Below are 25070 nucleotides of genomic sequence, written 5' to 3' on the forward strand. Positions count from 1 at the left end.
CAAACTTAAAAAGTCAAAATGGTAACGTTTTAAGCCTAAATTAAGTTTAGTTACATTGTTCTTCTCTCCAGCTCCAACTGTGGGGGTATTTTTTTGAACATTTGATCTTGAACATCACTGCTTTTCCCCGTTGTGGCCTCCCTTCATGCCCGAATCAGTTTCCTGTTGCGGTGTTTTAATATTCATATTTCTAGATGTCAAGCATTTAAGGATGACGCTCTCCAATACTAACGAGTTCAAATACGTTCTGATACAGAGGTACTAATGAATAACGGAAGTTTATTCACTTTGAACTAGGGTGACCAGATCGGGACAGTCCCGCATTTTAAATACTTTTAACACGTCCCGCAAATTGAGATAATGTCCCGCATTTATTGACAGTAGCACTTGATTTTTGAAATGCAGTCTCACCGTAGGCTATAATCTGGCGTTTATCAATGTGGTCGGGAGGCGGGAGAGCGTTCATCAGGGGGCGGGGTGGGCTGTCAATCAAGCTAGACGCAGGTGCGCGCGCCCGGCGCAACAGCATCGCTTCGGCATGTAGCAGGAGACATGGAGGAAAAAGATGAAGGCACGACTCGTAAAAAAGGAAATGCAGCTACAAACCATTTATTCCTCCTGGGTAAGACCAGTGCAGGGTGACTGCACCAAAGTTTTTTGGTGCTGTTTGCCAGAGCAAGTTTTCCGTTTCACATGGAGGTGAACATGATGTGAGACGACACCAACAGTCCGAGACTTACAAAAAACGTGTGGCTCAAAAGAACAGTTCCCACTCCATGAATACGTTCCTGCTGAAGCCCAAACAAGACTTCAACACATATAAGGTGACAGCAGCTGAACTAACGAGCGTCTATATATGTATATCAGATTTTATTTATTTATCTATTGTTTTATGTAGGGCCAAATCTTTTACCTTGTGGTACCTTATCACCACAAGGTGGCATTGTTCAGTAAATAACAGGTTAATACAGATAATTTAAAATGCATTTTTTGTGTATGCCTAATTAGTCTATGACTGTTTGTGAACTGAATGCGTGAGGTGAGCTCCTTCTGCACCATTGTTTTTGTTCAGATTGTTTGATTTGATTTGTAGAGGCTATAGGCGAATGGAGCCTACTTCGGTAGCATACAGTACATCTTACTTGAATATGTGCTTCGGTATTGTTCTATTAGAACACACTTTAATTGTGTGGTGTTTATCTTTTATATCTTTTTGTGCCTCCAGTACCACAATGTGGCATTGCATGGTAAATAACAGGTCAATACATAATTTAAAATGCATTTGGTGTAGGTCTGATTAGTCTGTTATTCTGAACTGCATGAGTGAGGTAAGCTCCTTACAGCATTTTTTTTTTTCAGATTGTTGGATTTGATTTGTTGAGCCTATAGGCAAATGGAGCCTGCTTCAGTAGCCTACATCTTGTACTTGAAATAGGTGGTTCAGTATTGTTCAGAACAAACACTTTCATGTTGTGGTGTTTGGAGTTGAGCTAAGGTTTTGTTGTTATCTTACATGAACCTGGGAAAGTTGCATTAAAATAAAATATCATATACTTGAGCAGAATACAGGTAGATTTTTAAAAATTAATTATTGAAGACAACCACGACATCTTGGTGTCCCACATTGTCCCACTCAGATGTAGTCCCTGTCCCACATGTGGCAAATTGGGATCTGGTCACCCTAAACTTTGAACCTTTACTTCAGTATGTAATGTTTAATTTGCATGTACTGTAGTTATTTAAATGGTGTTTTTAATATCAAGCTTTATCTCTTCAGTGTTAATGAATATTACAGTATAGGTCTCACAAACACAGGGACATGGCCTGGACTTTCTACGATTTACTGTCTGCTGCATGAAGTTACACAAAAGTGTTTTATTTTCATGCAGAGTTAGTACTGTAAATGTGTAATTGGTGTGTTGGAAACTCAGCAGCCAAGTAGATAAATTTAGGTAATCTTGCTGTAATATTTTGACAGGAATTTAGCGATGGCATGGTGATAAGGTGGCCATTATGAATGTATTTTCCATTCACAAATTGATGTGTCTGTCATTTATTTGTAATTGTATCATGTCACAGTAGGACAATGTATATAACTTTACTGTGAAATAAACTCTTAAGATATCAGAAAAAAAACACTGCAACAAAAAAAGATCAACAGACAATACTTTATAAAAAGAACCAGTAACATTTTATTGAACACTTTGTGGAAGACATGTAAATATTACAGATAGGTCTACTAGTGTTGAAAAAGGATGAAATAAATACAAACAGAACTTGAAATCCCATAGGGATATATAAAAACATTGTTTTTCTTTAAAAGTCTCCATTTAGCAAAAAAAAAAAAAAAACATCTTCAGTACTAAGCATAAATACAAACATGTTTCTAAAATCTATGCCCTATAGATTACCTGGTTATTATAACTAACATACATACTTAAAATCATCCAAGACATTTTTTCATTAAGTACAAAATAGGCCATTTCATCGTTAACTGTGACCATGACTGTTATCAGTTGGAAATCTGATGCAATAACAAACCATTCTGCAGCATAACTTCTCAAATCCTGAGTGAGATCGAGTTGAAAACAAAATATCGGGCTATGATCCGCTATAAAGCCACTTTTTTATTATGACTATGGGCCTCATGTCTTGCAGCTGCTTTAGCAAAAGATCAGCACCATCTGAAAATGTTTTATCCATTACAATCTTGACATTGCTCACTGATTTGAGATTAAGGGGGTTTCTGAAGTCTACAAGATTTTCACAGCCAGTTATTTTACTTTTCATTGCAGATTTCTGTTTTTGAGTTTGTTGTCTTTTGGACGGCAGTTCAGCACTAGATTTGTCATTTAATTTGCGTTTGGAAGAGTTTGTTGACTCTGAGGTTTCCAAGAATTTAAGAAAAGAGTCCTCAAGGCCTAAAGGCTTGAAAGACCCTGGAGTAACCCCGTCATCACGTTGTTCTTGGGCTGTAGGGGTACCCGGATTTGAGTTCTCTCTTGAACTGTTAAAAGTCGAACGATTCCTCAGGGTCTGCATCCTCTCTGGACAAGCTGGTGTAGGTTGTGCAGGTTTTCTGGGGCGGCCTCTTTTAGTTCCTCCTTCAGTCCCAGTGGAAGCTTGAGATTCTGCACTATCGTCGTTGGACAGCTTGCTGTCTTCTTGGCCTATTCTATCCACCAGCTCATCTGTTTTCTGGTCACTGGGCTTTTCGCTGTCTTCTGGCTCCGTCTCCTCAGAAGAAGAGCTTGATGCGCCCTCTGATTTGTTTGAATCCTTAAATCTGGCACGTGAGTACTTTTTACAGAAAATGAACTGGCTCCTCTGGTCTTCAATGTATCTTTCTGTGAGGCCATGAGTGGTGTAATGCTTAAATATACTTCTTTCAGCCCTCTCCACTGCGTCACAGCCTATTATCATGCATGGGTACTGAAGGGCGGACTTCTTGGTGCACATGGCTGATGCCTCCTCGTGGGTTTTTAGTGTAGGCTTTCCAAAACTAGTCCAGTGTTCAATGGACTTTCCCTCTTTCTTTTTAGTGTTTTTCTTCTTCACTTTGAATTTGCTTTCCACATTCTCTTTCCCGTTGTTAACACCTGGGAAGAGCCCTACTGATTTAGTCCTTCTCCCGTCACTTGTTTTAGGGTCATAAACATAATCGTGCTTTTTTATCAGATGACGGAGGAGGTTCGATTTCGTAGTGTAAACCCGATCACATGCCTCATACTCGCACTTGAAAGTTGGATCAACTGAGCCACTTTCAGAGATGGCGATTTCCTTGTGGAAATTCTTTATGTGCTCGATGTACTTTTCCACAGAGTTGAAGGGGAGAGCGCACTCCTGCCGGTCACAGTTGAAAGTCCCTATGGTCATGCTGGACATCATGGCGGTGGCTTTGTCACGGGTAAACTTGTGGAGTAAGAGGTAATGCTGCACTAACCTAGTGATTCCCATGAACACCCTTGAACAGTTTTTCACTTGACACCTGACTTCATTATCTTTTCCTATGCTTTGATTGGTCTCCTGTCCATTTGTCACACTCGTTTTTTCAGTCTCAGCTTCAGGTTTGCTGGGGGGCAGGGATGCCTGATGCATGGCCCTGTAATGGAGAATCAAATTGTGCTGGATGGTGAATGCTGCAGTGCATCCTTCATGAACACAGCGATATGGTCTATAGGGACTGTAGGCATTGTCTGTGTCACACATTTTGAGGCTCAACCTTTTCTGAGTTTTGTCTTTCCTCTGGGGTTCATCCTTCGTCGGCGTGTTTTTAGAGCTGCTCGGTTTCTCTGGGGAGGATGAAGCAGATGCGGTCGGAGGACTGGACTTTGGCTCTTTTTCTTTGCTTAATGATGCATCTGGTCGTCCTTGCACATCCTTTGCTCTGCCAATCGGACTCAGTTTCTCTTGTGTTTCTGTTTTTTTATTTTTGGATTTCAGTTTCACATCCGGACTCTTGTTTACAGCAGCCACGTTGGGTTGCTCTGGGGCTTCTTCATGAGCTGATGGTGCTGCCTCACCAAACGACCTATCAGTCAAATAACTGTGAGGTGATGGTAGTTGTGTAACAGTTGATACCTCAGGAGTGAAGCCCTGTGGAACTGCATCTCCTGGTGAGGTGATCTGAGAAACTTCTGGATTGTTCTCATTGTCTGTTTGAGGTACAATTGCAATGTCAAGCGGTTCTTGCTTTATAGCAGGTAATACGACCGCAGACTGCATCGTGCGACTGTTATTGGCATCAGTGGCTGCACGGCTAATCGACGCGTCATCTTTGTCAAGCCTAAATACACGCCTGTTTCGAGCACTGATCCTTAGCTTCTGCATTTCTGCCTTAGACAATCGATGGACTTTTTCATAGTGAATTCTCAAACCTGTTGTTCTTGTAAATGTTTTGGGGCAAATCTGACAAGGATAAGGAGACAGCTTGGATGGGGTTCGTTTTAGTTCTTCTATCATTTCATAAGTGTAATCGTGCATCTTACTCAAGTGTCTGAATAATGCCTCCTTTGTCATGAATGAGTACTCACAGTCATCCTGGTCACATTTAAAAGGTTTGGGTACCTTTTCAGGGGGCCTGTCATCACTTTTGCTCAGCACTTTACTTTTTTCAGTGTCAGGGGCTGTTTCACAATGACTGACATTTTGCTCCAATGACAGAGCACTCCGCATCTTCTCTTGTGCAGCCTCAATCAAATCCAGCCTTTGAAAGGCATGTGAAATTTCCATCAAGTGATCCTCTTGATAAGGTACAGCGAGGGCTGGATTAGCCAGCTCTACTGTCTTGTCTTGCTGGGTTTCAGGGGAAACGGACAAGGAGTTTGAATAGTCCGTTATATTTGTATTCTGGGGCTCTTGTTTCAACACCATGGGTGAAGTCAAAGTGGTCAAGCTACAAGATTCCTGTGAGAAATCACCATTTGACATGTTGTATATTGCTCCGTTAGTGTCTGGGACATGGGGGTCATTGAGAAAATCGAGAAAAGATGTTGGCAGATCAGCCGTTAAGTCGATTTCATCTACAGGCCTGCACTGTGAGCGTTTAGACAAATGACCCCCGAGAGACTTGGTGCTTGTGAACTCTCTGAAGCATCTCCTGCAGATGACCTTGCCATCCTTTATGATGGCTGGCCATTTGGTTCGCTTGCTCAACCTGCTGCGTCTTGCTTTCTGTATGTCAGGGTCACCAGGCTTTTCATCTGAAGGGTTAGCCTCACAGTCAGCATTAGCACAGTCCTCTTCATAAAGGAAATCTGTTTGAGTGACACTGTGTGGACTGAGCATGCCATCCACGGAGTTGTCCATCGGTTCATAACCAGGAGTGGAGATATTCTCTGTTTTAATGATTTCATTTGTAGCCTTTAATGCAATTTGTTCCTCTGGGCTCAGACATTTCATGGGGATATCAACTGATGAGCTTTGAGTATGGCAGGGGTTTTCACTCTGAGCATATGGAGTGTGATAACTTCCTTCAGGGAGGCTGTCAATTGTTGAGATACTGTTTCCATTATCCAACTGGCTTGTCATACTTGCACTGCTTTTTCTCACATCTATGCTGTCTCCACTGCCCTCCGGATTAATTAGTCCATACTGATGCCCTCCATTATGTATTTGCCCTCCATTGTCAAGCATCAGAGAACTGGACACATACTGGGACATCAAACTTGAATCTGAAGGAGCTTGTGACGTAGTTGGACCATGCATAGCTGCCATTGAATTATCTCTATCAGCTGGGAGAGACGCTGTGGTTTGATAAGGGTCTGCCTGCCACTGAGGATAGCTCCGAGAAGGGTACTCATTCATGTTGAAGGCATCTGGATAGCAGTTATTCATGGGAGGTGAAGACCATGACTGGGACATGTCTGACTGCATCATCCCACTGAGATTATTTTGGCTTCCCCATGTAGGATACACTGTGGGGTTTACCATTGGAGTGATGGGTACGGGCTCCATTGATCCAGGATAACACTGGGCAGGTGAGGTTGAACATCCCGTTGGGTAATCCATTTGCTGCATCCCAAGTTTGTTGCATAGTATTCCTGGCTGATTTGAAGGTCTGTTCCCCTGGTTCTGAGGCTGATAAGGTAAAGCTGGCCCACTTGGTGCCTTTTTTGCTGTAATTTTGGCCACTTTGTTATATTTCTTTGCCAATTTCCAGTCCTCAAATATTTCAGGGTGTTGCTTCTTCACATGCCTAGACAGACTTTTGTTTGTACTGTATGCCCTTGTACAGTCATTATATGGGCAGCAATGCAGGTTCTCGTCATTGCCAGCAGTTACTGCAGGCGTGCTGGAAGGATATCCTTGCATCGAAGATGGAATTTCTGTTTTGATTTGACTTGGAGAAATTATTTGTGGAATCACTTTTGGAACTTGGTTGACTTGGACATTATTAATCCCCTCTGCCTGTTGTGACACAGGATTTGCAGCACTGGGTACAGGATATACTGGTGGGATCTCACCTTGCTCAGCCACATTTGGGGGTACATGAGGAGCCTCAGGTGCTGGTTTCATATCAGCTGGTGCTGGAGTGGGGTTTGTCAGAGGAGTGTAGCATTTCTCTGGTTCTTCTATTTCATGATCATGACCTGCCGCAGAATTCAGCATGCTTTCAATCGAGTGTTTGACTCTCACAGGAGCAATTTCTTTAGCAACCTCTGGTAATGCGCATGGTGATGCGTTTGCATTAGACGCCTCCTTCATATATGCATCTGTGTTAATCCTTTCAAGGCTTGGGGTGCTCTCGACTGGTGGTTGCTCTTTTGGAGTAACAGGAGGGTTTTGATTTGTGATGGGCAAACTGTTTACTGTATCATTTGTACTATGATTCTCTTGGTGAGACAAGAATTGAGACTGTGAGTAGAATATTTTGCCACAGTTATCCGTTTGGCAGGTGTAGGTGAGGTAATGCTGAGCCTCGTGATCATACAACAGGTAGGCCTCACTGAAAACTTTGCCACAGTTAGGGAACATGCATTGGGCCTTAAATTCAGGGTGTGTTTTTCTATGCATGAGGAGCTCAGAATTGGAGTTAAAGTTGGCCTTGCAATCCAGCTGTATGCAGATGTATGGTTTGCTGCCACAGTGCATCTGCAAATGATCATTAAGATGTCTGACATTAACAAACTGCCGTCTGCAATACTGGCACACCACCTTCTGTTTTTGTATCTCCAAAAACCTCATGGCCTCTTCGTCGTCCTTGTGAGATCTGACATGAGCCATGAGGTTACGGAAAAACTTAAAAGCCTTGGAACAGTTTTTCACAGGACAGAAACAGTCTTGACTAATGTGTGTGTCAGACGTAGTTTGTTCTATCTTAACAGGAGATGCCAATTGGTCGCCAATTTGAGAGTCAACCTTAACAGGACTAATGCTCATCTTGGCAGCAACTTTTGAAATTTTTAATGGACTTTTAGGGGACTGAGGTGGTTTGGTTACCTTCCTTGCAGCTTTCATTGCAGCTAGTCTCTCTTTGCAAGATTGCTTGACATGTGATGCTACATGTGGCTCTAAAACCTCCCTACTTTCAAAACTGTCAGCACAAATTGGACAAAGATACACTCCATCTTTGAAATGCTTCTGCGCGTGGCGAACAATCCTGTGCCCCAGGAACTCCTTGTCACACAAAACACAATACTGCATGTAGGCTCGCCAATTTCTGAACCGAGCAGACACAAAACCCTGCTCCCGAAGTTTTTTAGCCTCTCTGTTTTTTTCTCTTTCATCCGTGATTTCATTGAGTTCATTTGTAGTGGTTAACAGAAAATCCTCCAGGTCTCTGTATTCGGGGAGTTTGCCAAGTGCACTTTCCACCTCTTGTTCGTCTGTGTCATTGAGTGTGTCAATAGATGACACAATAGCTGCCTCCTCGCCCATCAGTGCCAAGCAGTTGCGTTTCAGTGTTTTCCAGTCCCAGAACTCTGGATCAAAAGGCCACTGTGTCTTCAAGGCCAGCAGTAACTCGCAGCGTAAAGAATTGGGCACTGGTAAACTCCCATCCTCCTCAGGCTTTTGGTCAGGTTCGTTGTACAGTGATTCCACAGCATAATACGAGTCAATGGTAGGCTGTAGGAGGAACTCGGTCAGCTGGCATGCACGCTTCACCTCTAGATCAGTTGGTAAGAGGCAGGAAATAGTCTTGCAAATGGTAGACTTGCTATCCTTATGGTCACTGGAGGTCATTTTCAGAGCTTGAATGCACATTTCCACGCACACCGGAAGCCCCACCTCTCCAACCTGCAGAAATAAAAAAGCAACATCAATGCCAAGGATTTGATTTTTAGGTCCCCTTAACAGATGCAGCATCCTGAGTCATTGTTGGTGCGAATGGTCAAATTGTTAATTCCATCAGCTACAAATCTGCAGACTATTTTTCTTACCTCATTTTGGATTACTTTGATTAGAAACAGAATATGACAGACGCTCCTACAGAGAAGAGCCATCTCTTTGCTGTGTCCAAGAAATGCATCAGCTGACGACTCTAAACGCATGAGTAGCTTACTCCAGAACAGTGTGAGTTCCCTGGAAAACATCACAAACACAAGTATTTTCATTACCATCACAATCCCCCAGATCCCATGGTGATATCACGTCATAGTGACAAAACCCAAAAATATAAATAAATATATTACTATGAGACAAGAAAAAGCAGGTGATTCTTCCACATGACATCATGAAACCATAACATGTTTGGCATTTTTGTTTGAAAAAGTACATAAATGATTAATCTATTCTTAAAATAGATGACAAATCAATAACCTAGTTGACTTCTGCAGCCTTACTTGAAATTAAAAAGTACATATATTAGGATTACAGATAACCACAAATCTAAAAGTGTGCTTGCACAGTTTTAACTAGACTGTTGCTTTTGCAAAGCAGTCATGGATTAAAGAGAGTAACTCATTTATATTCTTACTCATTCATTCACAGTAGGCCTATCGTCCCTCAAGTATTACGCTATTAGAGACTTTCAAAAACACACGCATCAGCATCTGCAATACTGCACAGCACTGATGATATCTTTGAGCATGTTTATTACAGACGTTGCTTCAGGTAGGCTAAAAGTCCACTGCTTAATAAATTTGTTCCATGACCACTGTATTCCTGAGGGTTACTCTTTAAGTGTTGTAAGAGTATTTATCTGAAAGAAACAGCAACACGCACCAGGCACAGTAAACATCTCCTTGGAGAAGCTGTCGCTTGAGAAAGGCAGAACATAAGCAGAGAGCTCCTTTCTCATCTCCATCTGACTCCAAGTTGCAGATCATTTCAAGAGCATCTTTACAGTCTATTGATGCAATCTATTGAGGAACAAGAGAGAAACAATCAGTGAAATGGTCAATTTAAATGAACTCAAATACCTATCTGTCACATTTGACATCACTGTTTGGACATTTTATCATTAAAACGTTGTTCATTATTAAAATATTGTTAGATTTTCAGTTCAATAGTCAATTCGTTTTGGGTATGTTACGCAAAGACGTATGAGAACTTTGCAGAGTACTTGTTAAAGTTTTAAATTAAATTCTCGGAGTGACAATTGATGACAAAATTTGCTGGAAAGCCTCACATAAGACATGTTCAATATATAAAGCAAGGAATAACTAACTGCCAGGTAATGTTCAGAAACGGTTTTGTGATAGAGAGGGATGTTATAAATTAAGGGGTGAGTTAAATTTAAAGATTCTTAAAGTGTGCACTACATTGAAACGTTTTTGTGTTACTATCTGTGGAATAAAATTATGGAACAAATTGTGTGTAGAGATAAAACAAAGTTTAAAAAAAGGTATAAAGAATTGATTCTCGCGAGATATAGTAATGACTAATAGGTAATTGGGTATGTTCTGTGAATCACAACACTATTTTTCTATACATAATGAAACTGTCAATGTCTGCATATTGTGCAAGTTATTTATCGTAATTGCTGAATATATGGATCATGTACAAGTTGAGGATGAATCATAATGTTTCAGTCATGAGTTTTTTTTTGTTTTTTGTTTTTTTTTGATAAAAATGTAATAGAACTTTAGGGGTAGGGTTTAATAAGTTTACACTTCTTCCTACTCCCTTTCGCTCATGTAATCTGAGATCAGCATGCACTGAAGAAGGTGACATTTTTTTTCTTCTTTATTATTATCACTTTTTGTCTGTTTGCTCTGTCTTTCTTTGTTTTTTTACATGTTCGAAATAAAGGAATCAATCAATCAATGACTTGCGTGTCATTTCTAACCTCTTCCATTAGCTGCTCCTGGCTTTTTGTCATGCAGATGCAAAGCAAATAGGTTTGTTTGAAGTTTCCTTTTCCTTCATATCCCGGATACTCTGAGCATATCTTTGCAAGGACAGCAGCTTTATCAACGCTGTCCATTTTGATTAGGTGCTTTATCCTCATGTTCAGAAGTGTGGGACCTTCCAACTCCAGATACGCATGGACTAAGAAACGAATAGTAAAAAAAAAACAGAAGACAGACACGAAAAGGTAAGAAACTGCAGGAGAGAAATTCAGCCAACTGCAATACACACACTGAACAAATAGTATTTCACGCAATTACAACTGTATAAGTTACCATGGTGCGTCTTCAACAAGTGAGAACTAACCTTGCTCAGTCTGAGGGATTTGATTGGACAGGATGCTGCTTAGTGTGGTGTTGGACCAGACGCCATCCTGCTGCGCCAGAACTGAGAGCAGGCAAAGCTGTGTGCTCCCACTTTCTTGCAAAAGGCTGTGTGCCAACTGCAACAAGACGAATAAATATGTAGTAAATAAATGAGTAAAAACCTTGCTGAATCATACTTAAAATGTTAGACAGTCGAGAGTCGAAATTGTTCTAACAAAGTAACTTCAGTGAATCTGTGTCAACTGTTTACATTTCCTCAAAAGCAGCACTGAACTGAACATTTCCTAAAATGTTCTTCTTGTGAGGAGAACCAACAGATCAAAACACTCGGTCAATTTGCTTTTACTACTTTTCGACGATGAGCTAAACTGAATGCATTCTAATTACCAAACAACTTTTCATTGCTTATCACTGCAAAAATAAGCCTCAGAGAACGTGTCCTAACAGCCGTGGGGATACTGACCTTCATGGAGGACTGAAACTCCTCCCATAAGGCACCAGGGACATGCTGGGGCAGTAAGAGCAGCAGCTCCGCACAGCTCCTGCAAATCCAGCACAGCCATTTGTTTAAGCCACATTTAGGTCAAGGATGTGCACACACTTCACAAATTAAGGGTAACCACACACGGGTAGCTATTCATAAAGTGTGGCGTTGGAACGTCAGCGTGATAGGGGTGTAAATCAGCAGCAGGGACACTTAAGTTACATGGATCAATACAGGAGTTAAGTGTAGGTGTTATTAAATAGTCAGTTGTTTGTCATATGTAATAAAAAAAAAGCTCAAAATGGTCAGATCCGTAACTGTGGTTGATAATTAAGTTACATCCTTGACACCAACACCTGGCGCCTCTGATTCTCTTCATTTTGTGTATGCACTGTACCCCCTAGTGCAAATTACACTCCATAGCTCATCCCAAATATGTTGAAGCTCCCCAAGAGGTAGCCTGCATTTCTATTCAGTATTACAGCCTCGAGGCCTCCACAACTACTTCAAGTGCACATTGTACAAATAGCTGAATAGCTCCTGAATACTGTTTGCAAACTTTCCATATCTAAATTTCCTTTGGGATTTGGATGTGTTTTGTTTTATTCTTATTGTCAAATATTGTGCATGTTTCATGTGATATCTCTGTTGGCCAAAGAGTAAACTACACCAGTGGAACTGCAAGCAAACTCATGTTTGGTCTGATGTCATGTGCACATCTTTGACTTAGACACTAACTCAGGAAAGCTGATACTTACTGAAGATGCTTTTCCCAATTTGAGCATTTCATTGCTGTCGTTAAAGTGTAATGTTACTACAGGTCAATTCACAATAAAGAGGCTGTCTGAACAAATAAGAAAAATAATACAGTTGTGTCAGAGGTTCTACTCACAGTGCTAACTTTTCAAGTAGGAGTGGCACGTTTTCACATTCGGAGGAGAGACAAGAGACGGCCTTAGCAAAGCTGAGGATGGCCACAGTGTAGACCTCCAGCAAAGGCAGCGGATCCTCGTCAGTTTTCCAACGTCCAGCATGTTCCACGAGCACCTGGAGACATAAACCGACCACAACTAGAATAAACACACAGTGTGTTTTTTAAATGAAAAAGTTGAAGCTGATGCTAAAGGATGACTGGCTGCTGTGGAAAAAAATAAAAACCTAAATTTGTATGCATAAATGTAAATATCTTTAGTCCTGAAGTCTTTCCTCAAGCTGCAAAAATGCAAAAGATTATCAGTTTGTAGCTTCTCAAATGTGAGCAATTTGCTCTTCTCTATTTTATATCATTGCAAACTGAATTTCTTTGGGTTTTTGGACCAATTTGGAGACTCAAAACTAACTAACAGCTTAATCAATAATAAAAGTAATCTCTGGTTTGACTTTTTCCACTTTTCCTTATTTGTAAACTATTTGTGTTCTAGTTAAAGACCAATTTATACTCTCTTTAGCTCAGTGTACCAAAACAGATGTATATGTGCAATTATATATTGCCAGAGTATGCCTAGTGAAGCCACTTTTATCAATAATACAAGCAAAGCAAATGCTCGCCTTGGGAGTAAAAGACAAAATTTAGGCTTTCTAATGATGGAGGCTGACTGTGAAAATGTGATTAAATAAAGATCTCATTCCTTTGTGCAAAGCTTTAGGATCAGTGTAAATATTCGATCTTTAAGCTTTGTGGTTCACTTTGGTTGGAAAAGGGCTGCAGCTAACCTTTAGATTAAGAAAAAAAAAACTCATACTCTCACAAACTACCAAGGATGCCAAAAATAAAATTGATCAACATTTACTGGCTGACAAAATTCAGGCGAAATGTGGAAACCAAACAAAGCACCAAAGTTCTGTGTAGCTCCGCAAAAACGCCTTTTTTTTAATCCTCCCTCTTTTTTTCTCCTTTTCGCTCAGCTCAAGAAACGCCTCACCTTCATCTCTGAAAAGTCCATCCATTTCTTCCAAACACACACACACACACACACATTCACAATATTCCTGCAGATCAATATCACCCTGAATGGCATTTTTATTCCTACATTTGTACTATTACTTGATGGATCTCCATCATGTCTTCACTGCACACAGCCACGGCATGCCGTCCGAGGCTCGTCCCCTTTTTCCTCTAATAACTTTTCAGCTCCTTCCTGCGGGCTAATGTCTTATACACGCAAAACTAACAATCTCGCACTAATTTGCTGCAACGGCAGTAATCCGTGCAGCATCAGGGCAATCAGGTGAGCGGAGACCTCTCGTGATATTTACGTGGTCAGGGCAAATTAATGAGGAGGATGTGTAATGGAGTCAGTGACCACTGCCACACTTTCCCTTTTTAAATATCGGTCTCTGCCAGCTGCGGGCACATCGTTCGTAATAACGTTGACATCAGGTTAGCATCATTCGCTGGGGCTCGCTATAAGGCTGTAATAAACATCCACGCTGATGTGGTTAGCTGCATTAATTAGTGCACAAGGCCTGGGCTAGCACCTTGGAAAAATCATTGATCTTTCCGTACGATAAAAAGAGCTCCACAAAAGTAACCCCTTTTTACACCAAGCTAAAACTCAACAAGCGCGGACACGCAGCCTTATAGCATCTGAATGATATTTTCTACGTTGGTTACGATCATCTCATTCAGTGCACATCAATGCAATCGCCCTGTAAAATCTCGCTAACGTAGCTATCCATTTTTTGCACAGCATGACCACTGCACAGGACAGGGGGACCCTGCATAACAGCTAGCAACATCCATCTGCTAATAGCTATCTGGCCTGGAAAATACGAGCAATACGTGCACAGTGCGCGCACATTGGCGTGACCTCTCGCCGCGTGGATTGTCAGACTTGGCAAATAAGTTAAAGCCACGGACAAACATCATTGAGAGGATGGCTGAAAAGCACGGAGGAGTTTTTTTCCCCATCTTGAAACGCCAGGCAGCTAGCTAAGCAGCTAGCTCCTTAGCTACATTGTTGTAGCAAACGTAGACGCGCATCCTCGGCCAGGAAGCCAGAGGGGCTGCAGGCTGCCCGGGATGAGCAGCAGGAGAGCGGGCTAACCTGGCAAAACTCCTGGCAGAAATGCAGGGAGGCTTCCAACGAAGACTGCGAGCTCTCTTTCAAAGCTGTGGTCAAACCCTGGAACCGCTCTCGGAGCTCCTCGATAGCTTTCCGTGTGTCATATTCCTTCTCTGTCTCCCCCTCCGCCATCTTCACAACAATCACGACCGCGTACGCACAGATGTTACGCTGCCAGGCTCGCACACGCACGCAGGAGGGGGGTGGGAGAGGAGAGGGGGAGGGAGAGCACACAGTGTGCCCCACATACACATACCCCCGATGTCAACAAAGCATCCATGACCTTACAGTGACATAAAATCACACTCTGCACTGAGGCTGGACGTGGGATGTTTGCTCATGAGCCGGTCTCAGGATGACTGGATCTCCCCTGAACACAGCACGCTGTAGCAGCCATGCACAGATGCTGCAGGTTAGCTATGACCTCCAGGCGCAGAGCAGACAAACAACCTCCAACATGAAGCAAAATCTGGTATTTTCACTCAGGTTTTAGTCAACCCCCAGCACGGCCAAGGCAAGTTATTCTTGTCTTTCTTCTTCCAGCGGAGTGCAGCCAGGGTCAGCGCCAACAACATCCCTGATTCAGTGGGTCTCAGGGACAACACAGCAGGGCAGATGTTCACTAACAGCTGATTAATCACCAGACCTGAAAGGCATCATGTAAGTAAGCATGTTACTCTGTGGGCCTAAGTGGTGTAAAACCATCGTGTTTAAAGATTATGAAGAGGGTAAAAAACATCAGCGTGAAGCTGCGACATTTGCTACATTATATGTTGACTTCTTGAAGCTTTAGATTATATATTAATACTAATTTCCATAAATTAATGAGTTTACCCCACATTTCTCCACAATCTGCACTCTTACGAAATGGACAGGAAACGGGCATTTATTTCAAAATGCTTTAAGTTCTGCATCCATTCTGGAGTTCTTGATCATATCACACCATCTTCATCAGCAGAAGGCGTTTGATCGTGGACTTATAGAGGTTAGAAATTACCATAATTCTGTCTTTCTTTGAGCCCTTTAATTACTTCTCTCTGACATCAGCTTCAGATTCATTTCAGCTGTTTGTTGGCTTCTTGACATATATTTCGGCTGCCAGTTCTGATTGGAGCATCTGTTTTTTTTAATGTCGCGGGCCACTAATCAACCTCAAAGTCAGTTTTCACTTATGCTATTATTCCTTCCATTACATTTACAGACACATTTGTCCAAAGCAACTTACCAAGACACACACACACACACACACACACGCCACATTCCCATGCATTTCAGTGTAAGACACATTCATGAAATTCAGCATCTGGGTGCACGTTTTAATTGAAAAGCTTGAGCATATTAAAAGAACCAATTTGCTGCCGAGCTGAGTGCTGCATAATGGTCTCCCGTTCCCATCTGTCCTCTGCTGTGCGAATAGCAGGTGCTGCGCTGGCAATCTGTGTTGTTTCTCAGCCTAATGCCAAAACCTCTGCAAAAGGAACAGACGAGGAGGAAGAAACAAGAGTGTATATAGAGAGTCAAATCGATCTACGGCAGCAGCAGACAGGTGAGATCAAGTGCTCTTTTTAGCAGCGTGAGGAATTGAAATGTCTGCACTTCTGAACACCTTCGAACTAACAGAAACCAGAATGTAAACTGCAAACTCCTCCGCCCAGCTGCTAGTGTTAGTCTGTCGCCACGGCAGATCATCTGTTTCCATCTCCTTCTGTCCTCGGCATCTTCCTCTGTCACGCCAACCTACTCTTTGGCCTTCCTCTTTTGCCTGGCAGCTTCATCTTCACCATCCTTCTCCCAACATACCCATCGCTCCTCCTCTGCACATGTCCAAACCATCTCAATCATTGCTTTGTCTCCACACTGCCTGACCTGAGCTGTCCCTTTAGTTTACTGATTCCTAATCCAGCCTATCCTCACTCCCTTAGCATCTTCAACCTTGCTACCTCCACTCTTCTCCACCCCTCCACCCTGCCTGCACTCTCTCATCCGCACTTCCCGTTACTTTGAACAGTTGACCCCAAGTGTTTAACCTCACCCACCTTTGCCACCTCTACCACTTTGCATCCTCCCCGTTCCGCTGTCCTCCTTCTCATCCGCGCACATGTATTCCGCTCCTGCAGATTTTCGTTCCACTTCCCTCCAGGCTCCCCTCAACCTGCTCTCTGCTCTCGCCACAGATCACAATGTCATCCGCAAACATCATAGTCGGCGGAGACTCCTGCCTGATCCTGTCCGTCAAGCTGTCCATCACCGTTGCAAACGAGAAAGGGCTCGGAGCTGATCCTTGATGTAATCCCACCTTCACCTTGCACCCATCTGTCACTCCACCCGCACACCTTACCACTGTCACACTGGCCTTACATACTACTCTGCTCCTCTCACAGCACCCTGTCAAATACGTTCTCCAGATCCACGAAGACAATGCAACTCCGTACTTCTCCATCAAAATTCTCAAAGCAAACGTTTCATCTGAAGTGCTTTTTCCTGCCGTGAAACTATACTGCTGCTCACTCATCATCACCTCTTCTCTTAACCTAGCCACCACTACTCTTCAACTTCATGCTGTGGCTGACCAGTGTCATCCCTCTGTAGTTACTACAGCTCTGCGCATCTCCCCTGTTCTTGGATATCGAGAGCAGCACACTCCTTCCCTCAGGCATCCTCTCACTTTTCAGGATTGTGTTAACTTAACTGCTTACTTCACCAGTGAACTGTGAAGCACAGAAACAAAAAGGAGGATTCACTAGATGGCAGAAGGGTACTTTATGACAGTTCAAGTTTCCTCACCTGCAAAAAGCCTGAAATCAACCGCATTATAAGTGCAGTGGTGAGTGAACCGCTCGCAGGAGGTTTTAGTATTTGTGGACTCTGAATTTTAGCCACAATTACACATATTTCTAACTTATTACACAATAATTAGACAATAGATTACATGAACTGTCAACTAAGTCACACACGTTCAGACGTTAAACAGAAGACGCTTCGAAGTTGAGCGAGGCAAAGTGTAGATGTCGTGGTCCTGTGCAGACGTCGCAGGGACATACAGTGCTGCTTACTGGGGATGATTTTTCCATTTCAGTAAACCTACTGGGAATTCAGCACTTCTGATCAGGCCTGCAGCTCATGCCTGACTGCCTACAGCCAGAAGGTAAAGTGGAAAAAAGGTGAGCAATGCTGGCTAATACACAACCACTGCAGCTACACACAAGTTAGTTCATTTTTAGCAAACAGCATTTTGATAGTTAGCTAAAAGCTGCCATTTTAGATTTGAATGACGAGCTTACTGGTTACTGTATCGTACTTACTGCAGTATGATGTGTGTTACAGTATATGTAGACTTCTGGAAGTTTTATATTATCGTCAAGAGTGAGACTAAATTCATTTCAATAAATGAAGGGATGGGTTTACCTCACATCACAATCTACACACACTAGAAATGGACATTTCATAAGCATTTAATAAGAAATAAGTTTTTGATCATATCACACAATCTTCATCAGTGGAAGGAGTTTGCTCAAATGTCATGGAGTTGTAGAGGATAAAATGACCATAATTCTTCCTTTTTGAGCACTTTCATGACTTCTCCCTGATGTCGGCTTCAATGTCACTTCAGTTATTGGCAACTTGACTTAAGTCCTTTTTTTAATGGCAAAAGCTAGTAATCGACCTCAAAGTCAATTTTCACTGATGTTACTCTTTACATTACATTAACAGACACATCAAATTTTGTCCAAAGCAACTTACCAACACACCCAAAACGTTTCTCCCAACACACACCACACCACAATCCCATGCATTTCAGTGTAAGACACATTCATGAAAATGCTGTGTCAGGATTCACATTTTAATTGCTTTTCAATCTACAATTAATCATATACGTCTATAAATGCAAAAATGTAGGCTACTTACACATCACAGATGCTAAATCGCTACAAAAATATTATCTAGCAACATCAGAACGTGCATTTTAAAACAGAGAAGAGCTTGTGCATATTAAAAGAAACTACTTGTTGCCAAGCTGAGTGGTGCAGAATGGTCTCCAGTTCCCGTCCATCATATTTTATGAAAATAGCAGGTGCTGCAGTGGCAGTCTGTGTGGTTTCTCACCCTTATCCCAGCCACCTCTGTCTGCAAGAGAAACAGAGGCCTTTGTTAAATAGGGACGTCTGAAGGAGAAGAGTGGGGGAGAGAGGGGATGACATGCAGCAAAGGGCCCAGGCTGGATTGGAACCTGGGTCACTGTATTAAGGACTCTGCTATGAGCCTCTGGCTGTTTTCAGGTGAGAGACTCTGTGCTGCATGGAGAGGACATTGATGTGGTGTGCATCACAGACTGGATCAAGTTCTGTGTGGACTGAACTGTCCCCGTCTATGTTATTTGTGTTATTCACATAACACGCCATGCGCAACAAAGGACATAAAGGCTTTTCTGAACGATAGGAAGAGGGCTCTTAGAGCAGAAGAACGCAGGAGAGGTCTGGAGTGGCATGAAGACCGTCACTGCTTTCAGACCCACTGGCAACGGAGGATCTGAAGGCAGCTTGCATGAGGCCAACAAACTTAATCTGCTCTTCAATAGATTAGAGACGTTTGCCCCTGCTCAACCCCCCTTGAGTCATCTGTTGTCTGCCTCCAACCACCACCTACTCCACTGCCCCCATCCTCCTGTGAGAGTCCCAATCACCCCTCCTCTGCTTCCCAGATGAACTGCTCTCTCCAAACAGATGCCTCCAGCCCCCACCTGTAACCTCTACAGTGTGCTTTACAGCTCACTATGTTTGAGGGTCACTCTGATTTGGAAGTGCCTTATTCCTGTGCCAAAGACGCTGTCTCCCAGTGGCCCCAAGGACTACAGACCAGTGGCTTTAACCCTGGAGACCCTGGAGGGACTTGTGCTGGAGCAGCTGCAGCCCATGGTCAGGTAACTCTTCGACCCCTTACCAGCTGACCCGCATCTACCCGCAGCACTGCAAGTGTCAAGTTTTCTTGCTTCTCCAGTGCTTTCAACACCACCCGACTACCTCTACTGTCGGTGGGCAACTGTGGTTTAAGCAGAACCATCCACAGTTCAGCCCAAAGGAGCCGGCTGTGCATCCGAGAATGACACCATCTTTTTTCCCCTTTTCATCCTTTAATGTTAGCAGTAGTAGTGACAGATGGGGCACACTGTGAGAGAGAGAAGGGGATGCAACAAGAGAGCCCAGCTAGATTTAAACCGGGGATGTGCATCTTGAGATTATCAGGACATCCTCTCATTTCAATCTTGCTGTAACCTCTACAGTGTTTACCAAAGATTCACAGCATTTAAAGAAAGGGCTGCCTGACGGGTATTTGGTCTGCTCCTGTACCTCGTAGCTGTGCTTAGCGACACAGCACGTTGCCTCCGAGGTGATGTTCTTCGGGATCGTCATCGTCTTCATGGCCTTGAGAGGTGTTGGGTACGCTCTGGAGAAGCAGCAGCCCATGCACTGATAGATCGGGCGGTCCCTGGAGAAAACAGTGTTCTTTCTCAGCGTGCACTCCTCGCAGCCCACTGCAGAAAGATGATACAGCCTTTAAAGCCAGAATAAAAACCCATCGATCATGGCTAGTTTGTGATACAGTAACATTTGAGAGCTGAGCTTAAAGGCACAGTGTACAATCTTTTTGGAGATATTTATTGAAGGAAAACCTCACATTACATTGACATCTCATTAATTAATTTCAACAATTAATTAATTACAGTAAGAGGTAAGATTTGGGAGGAGAGCACTTCACAGAGTCGTGCTTGTTTTCTAAGCAGGTCTTACTGTTTGATAAGTCAATGTTGGGGTAAGAATCGGCTACGTGTAGAAGAAAAGACAACAGAAGAAGAGACAGTCCAGCTGATTTCACTGAGCTCATCGTGGTTGCAGCAGTTACCTGATCAAACAGAGACAAATGAAGACGGTCAATCAAAAATCTGCTCAATCAAAGCACAAGTAAGCCAGAGAGAGAGGCAGAGTGTTACCATGTTGAGAGGAAGTTGCCCCTTCATCGTACCTCGGTGCAGGATGGCTGTGTATTGAGGAATTCAGCTTCACCCCGGGTCGATTTATACCCGCGTCCCTCCGTCTGTGACGACTTCCTGGATTAAGTGAAACCTACCAACCTTATCAATGATCTCACTGAATCACTGGCCACTCTGCAACCTTTCTCATAATCCCTTTAAAGCACAAAATGATAAGAACAAGCAGAGGAAAGTCAAAACATACTTCCATTATCCTTCCATCCTGACTATGGATGATACATTTAATCCCTGGGTTTTTGTTACTTAGTAACTGGGGGTTGTTATTATTTGTCATGTCACAGCAATGGAAGGGTCTATAGTTTGGGCTTTTCTTGGACATTCTGCTTTGCTGCAGAAAGACCATTTGCAGGCTGTGTGTGTGGCCTGAATGTGTTCTTGAATAATGACGCAGTGTCCTCACTCTGGGAGCCACAAACTTGCTGTGACATGTAAATGTAAATCTACATTTACATTTACAGACTTTACATGTTTTCTCATGACAATGACATGTATTTCCCCACAAAAAATGTGCAAAATGTGCAATCTAATAAAATGTGTAGAAATAATATTTTTATTGCTCTCCAGACACTGGAGACCAGTGTGAGTGGCTGACACACAGTAAGGAAATTAAAGATGTGACAACTTCCTTAAGTTTCCCAATAGAAAACAATCCCACATTAAAATCGTTACATCAGTCTAGAGCTGAAAATATGTCAGTTAATTGATTTGTTGATAGACACATATTTCAATAATTGATGAATTTGTTTTTTTTCTTTGTCAAATTCAGTCAAATGTAAATTAATTTATATTGTTGGGTTTGGGGCTCTCAGTCGGACAAAAGAAGACATCTGAAGTCGCTGTTTCTCAATTGTTTGATATTTCACAGACTAAACAACAACAACAACAACTCAACTGAGGAGAAGAATCTGCTCACTAATCATAAAGAAATCATGATGAAGTTTCATGCTGGTTATTGTACATATCTTAATAGAATTACAGTCTTGTAATGCATATTGGTGCTGTGTATCAAACCAGTGATTTTTTTAACTCTATACTGAAATGCTGCCATATGCCATGTTATCTATTTAATCATCATCATCATACATATAAATAATATACATAGTAGAGAAATGATTTTTTTTAGTGTACTAATTTCTTTGCCCAGAATTTGACACTTTATATTGATGTATATATATTTCAGGCTCCTTCATAACCGGAGGAATTGATGGATGAAAGAAATTGTGAATAAATGGAAAGATACCTGATAGTTGTTAAGGAGCATCCATCTGTCCACCTCCAACATCCAAAATGTCAAGGATGAATATGAATTTATTTTGTATTTCATCTGTGTGTTTACTTAAGGACCCACGTCCTGTGTCCTTGGTTGTGCTGGTGATAAATCCTCGGCCTAAGACTCGTAAATCAAAGTGTGGAAGATGAGATGTTCCAATCACAGACAGTTTTTTTTGGCTCGTATCATTGCATTTTTATCATTCTTCCCAAAACTCTAAACTCATAAATGTGATTCATGCTGATAAGACTGATATCAATGGCTGTTGCATTGTGTGCTGTATCAAACAAAATGTCTCATTCTTCCTGTATTTCTAAGCATAAAAACATATTCTGATAAAAAAGAGAAACACCACATCTCTGACGATCTCAAATCTTTTTAATCATATTGTGCTCATTTGTCTGGGACTCTTATATAACACCAGACTTGGCTCTTTGCAGCAGTGTCTTAAATATCTGCTTGAAACCAGGGCGGAGCGTACCGATGAGTGCGCTGCTGTACCTGAGCCGGGTGAGTATGTTTAAAATACTGGAGATGAGCTATTGTGAGATATTTGAGATAGCTGTTGTACATTTAAAGCGCAGCAGCGGTTCATTGACATACGAGCACAGGAGATGTACTAAGGTTAGCAGGTCATGTCTGTTCTCAGGCAGCCTCTGCACAGCTCAAAGCCAAGGTGCCCTGGACGCCATCACCAAGGCAACCATCAACAAGTCAGTGACACCAGACAACAAGTAATTAGCTGATATCTGTACTTTTCTTGGCTGATGATGCCATGCATGCTTGGCCTTTGCACTCTAATATTAATTGACAGATACATTAAATAACCTATACAATATGTTGTTTATTGCATTATGTAGTACATGATACAGTACAAAGGTTTTAATACAGACAACTCCGAGTTTAATTACAAAATCGTATATTATATGATATTCTGGTGTACAATGTTAAAGCTGACAGTGTCATATTACTCTTGCATGTTCTACACTTTGCTGACTTTGCTGCCACTGATCACATGTCACTTTGCTTGAGAAGGTATTGCACTATTGATTGAAGTGCAGTACTCGTGGGTGCTGTGTGCATCCTGCTGTTGCCTGTAGTTTTGCATTTTGGGTCAAACTGTTTATATTTATTCTTATTTTAACACCTTTAATTATCTATTTTCTTCCAGTGTCTCTATTTATCTGTACGTATTCTGTCCTTTTGCTGCTGTAACACCCATAGTTCCCATCTGGAGGATCAATAAAGGATTATATTATCTCATACCCTCTTATTCTCTTGTATCAGAGACATCAGTACAAGAATAGCAAAACGGAACACAAAAGACTGCAAGTGATGAAAAGAGGGTTTGCTAAATTGTTAAGGAGCCAGATTATTTTGCTTTGCTTGATGAGTACACAGAGACACTCTCTCCACACGGTGGCATGAGAGATCCGTAATACAGGAACAATTATAGCCCTCTCAGTCAAGAGTTCGTAGTGAAGCTCCAAAATAGTGGCGCTGCTGGACATCACACTGTTTCATACTGTAGTTTATGTAAGTTTTAGTTTATGTAGTTTTTATTATATATAAAACAAAGCAGGCACCGTCAGTGGCAGACAAACAGTCATATTTTTTTCGTAAGAATGAAAATTGAAGATCGTTGTATTGATACTTAAAAATCAACAAAAACACAACACTGTAAAATGTTGTCTATGTAATACTGCATTTAGTCTGGGCGATCATCATCTCCTCAAATAAAGTTTTTGGCCTTTTGGAACAAGGAACAGTGCTGCTGTTATTTTAGATACTTAGTTTCCAATTTAGAATCAAAACCAATGATACATTTCCCCTTTTCAGTTATTTCTATCGGAAGGAGCTGCTTCTCAGTTAATATAACACTGACTTCAGAAACTGGATCTTCACTTGACTTTTTATGGTAAAACAAGGCTTCTTTTATAGTTCCAGCACTTCAGGGTCACATATTTTGCAGAGAGAGTTTTGGTTAATATACCTGAAAACTCACAGAGGACCTCTTCTACAGTCTGCTGCCTATTAGTTTTACAGCTTAATGCAAAACATATCAAACCAATTGTTTTGTACTAGAATATCTGCCGAGTTATGTCAAAGGTGAGGAGGAGTCTTCAGAGGCATGAGAAATAAATGTACTGTGCTCCCATAAATCAGAAATAGGTATTATGAGCAGTTGCCATTGTTCTTTTTTGTCTTGTGTCATTCAAAATGTTTGCATTTGTTAAGCAAGTTGCATTTCTTTGTGAAACAACTTGCAGCACACCTTAGTTTCTGTCTGTACATGAAGCCGTGTTACTGATTGAGAAAATGTGCCAGGAAATCATTCTGTAGCTCCATTCCCAAACAGCTGTGTAAGTTATTCCACCAGCTCGTCCACCAGTCATCATCCAGCTGTTAACACTTTGTACCTGTGGGGGCTGTTGGAGTCAGTTACCTGCTAAAGTTTTATTATTGCAGCCATGAGCCAAACATTAGGCCCATAATTCACCCTGGTTGTGATGAAGATAGCAGATAACCCAATCCCAAATTCATAATCTGCATTGTATTGTCCCTGCGAAGTATTTTAGTACAAAAAGTAATTTCCAAGTAACAATTACTAATAGTAACTCAAAACTTAACTTTAAATTAACTCATATATCAGTTGAACTGCCCAAATATGTGAACCCAGAAACTGAAACTTAGGAAAACAGCAAGTTGGATCTGTAGTTTTGCAACCGACATTCACTGTCAGCCCACAGTGTGATACTGGGGAAAACAAACACACAAAAACGTTTACAAACTTTGATTTTCTGCAACAATAGACACAAGCAACATTTCTTTTATTCTGATCAATTTGTGACGCATGCATGATGGCAAAATACAACTTTTTTCCGACCAATGATGATGATGCAGAACTTCACATGTGCAAAATCAGTAAAAACTGTTATGTAATTTTGAATTACATAATCAAAGAACTTATTGTTGCCCCTCACCTTGTATCTGTTGTATCAAAGAAATAATCCTACTGTGTTCCATACACACACACTCTGACATGTTCTTTTGTTCATGTAGATGAGTGTGAAATCTATGAGCA

The 25070-nt window shown here is 41.8% G+C and overlaps 2 protein-coding genes across 2 annotated transcripts; both read right to left on the reverse strand.

Annotated features, from left to right (window-relative positions):
• Window positions 1–2210: 2210 nt before the first annotated feature.
• Window positions 2211–14834, reverse strand: znf292a (zinc finger protein 292a). Its single transcript, XM_041954408.1, has 8 exons — window positions 14652–14834; window positions 12497–12651; window positions 11584–11662; window positions 11101–11236; window positions 10733–10935; window positions 9667–9803; window positions 8883–9024; window positions 2211–8739 (listed from the first exon to the last, which is right to left on the reverse strand). The coding sequence occupies exons 1-8, from the start codon at window positions 14799–14801 to the stop codon at window positions 2602–2604; spliced, it is 7140 nt and encodes a 2379-aa protein (XP_041810342.1). The 5' UTR covers window positions 14802–14834; the 3' UTR covers window positions 2211–2601.
• Window positions 14835–18719: 3885 nt separating this feature from the next.
• On the reverse strand, window positions 18720–20682 carry cga (glycoprotein hormones, alpha polypeptide). Its single transcript, XM_041953323.1, has 4 exons — window positions 20656–20682; window positions 20456–20567; window positions 20015–20199; window positions 18720–18794 (listed from the first exon to the last, which is right to left on the reverse strand). Exons 1-4 carry the CDS (start codon window positions 20680–20682, stop codon window positions 18720–18722), a joined length of 399 nt encoding a protein of 132 aa, XP_041809257.1.
• Between the last annotated feature and the right edge of the window lie 4388 nt (window positions 20683–25070).

The sequence above is a fragment of the Chelmon rostratus genome, chromosome 15 (assembly GCF_017976325.1).
Source record: "Chelmon rostratus isolate fCheRos1 chromosome 15, fCheRos1.pri, whole genome shotgun sequence".
Classification (NCBI taxonomy): Eukaryota; Metazoa; Chordata; class Actinopteri; order Chaetodontiformes; family Chaetodontidae; genus Chelmon; species Chelmon rostratus.

Excerpts from the sequence above, each read along its gene's own strand:
- cga (XM_041953323.1), bottom strand. The coding sequence starts at position 20,682 with ATGAAGGGGCAACTTCCTCTCAACATG. Across the intron at positions 20,200-20,455 it reads CAACATTGACTTATCAAACA|TGGGCTGCGAGGAGTGCACG; the intron begins GTAAGACCTGCT and ends ATCTTTCTGCAG. Across the intron at positions 18,795-20,014 it reads TCGCTAAGCACAGCTACGAG|ACAGAGGTGGCTGGGATAAG; the intron begins GTACAGGAGCAG and ends TTTCTCTTGCAG.
- znf292a (XM_041954408.1), bottom strand. The coding sequence starts at position 14,801 with ATGGCGGAGGGGGAGACAGAGAAGGAATATGACACACGGAAAGCTATC. Across the intron at positions 12,652-14,651 it reads TCTGCCAGGAGTTTTGCCAG|GTGCTCGTGGAACATGCTGG; the intron begins GTTAGCCCGCTC and ends TTATGTCTCCAG. Across the intron at positions 9,804-10,732 it reads AGGAGCAGCTAATGGAAGAG|ATTGCATCAATAGACTGTAA; the intron begins GTTAGAAATGAC and ends GTTCCTCAATAG.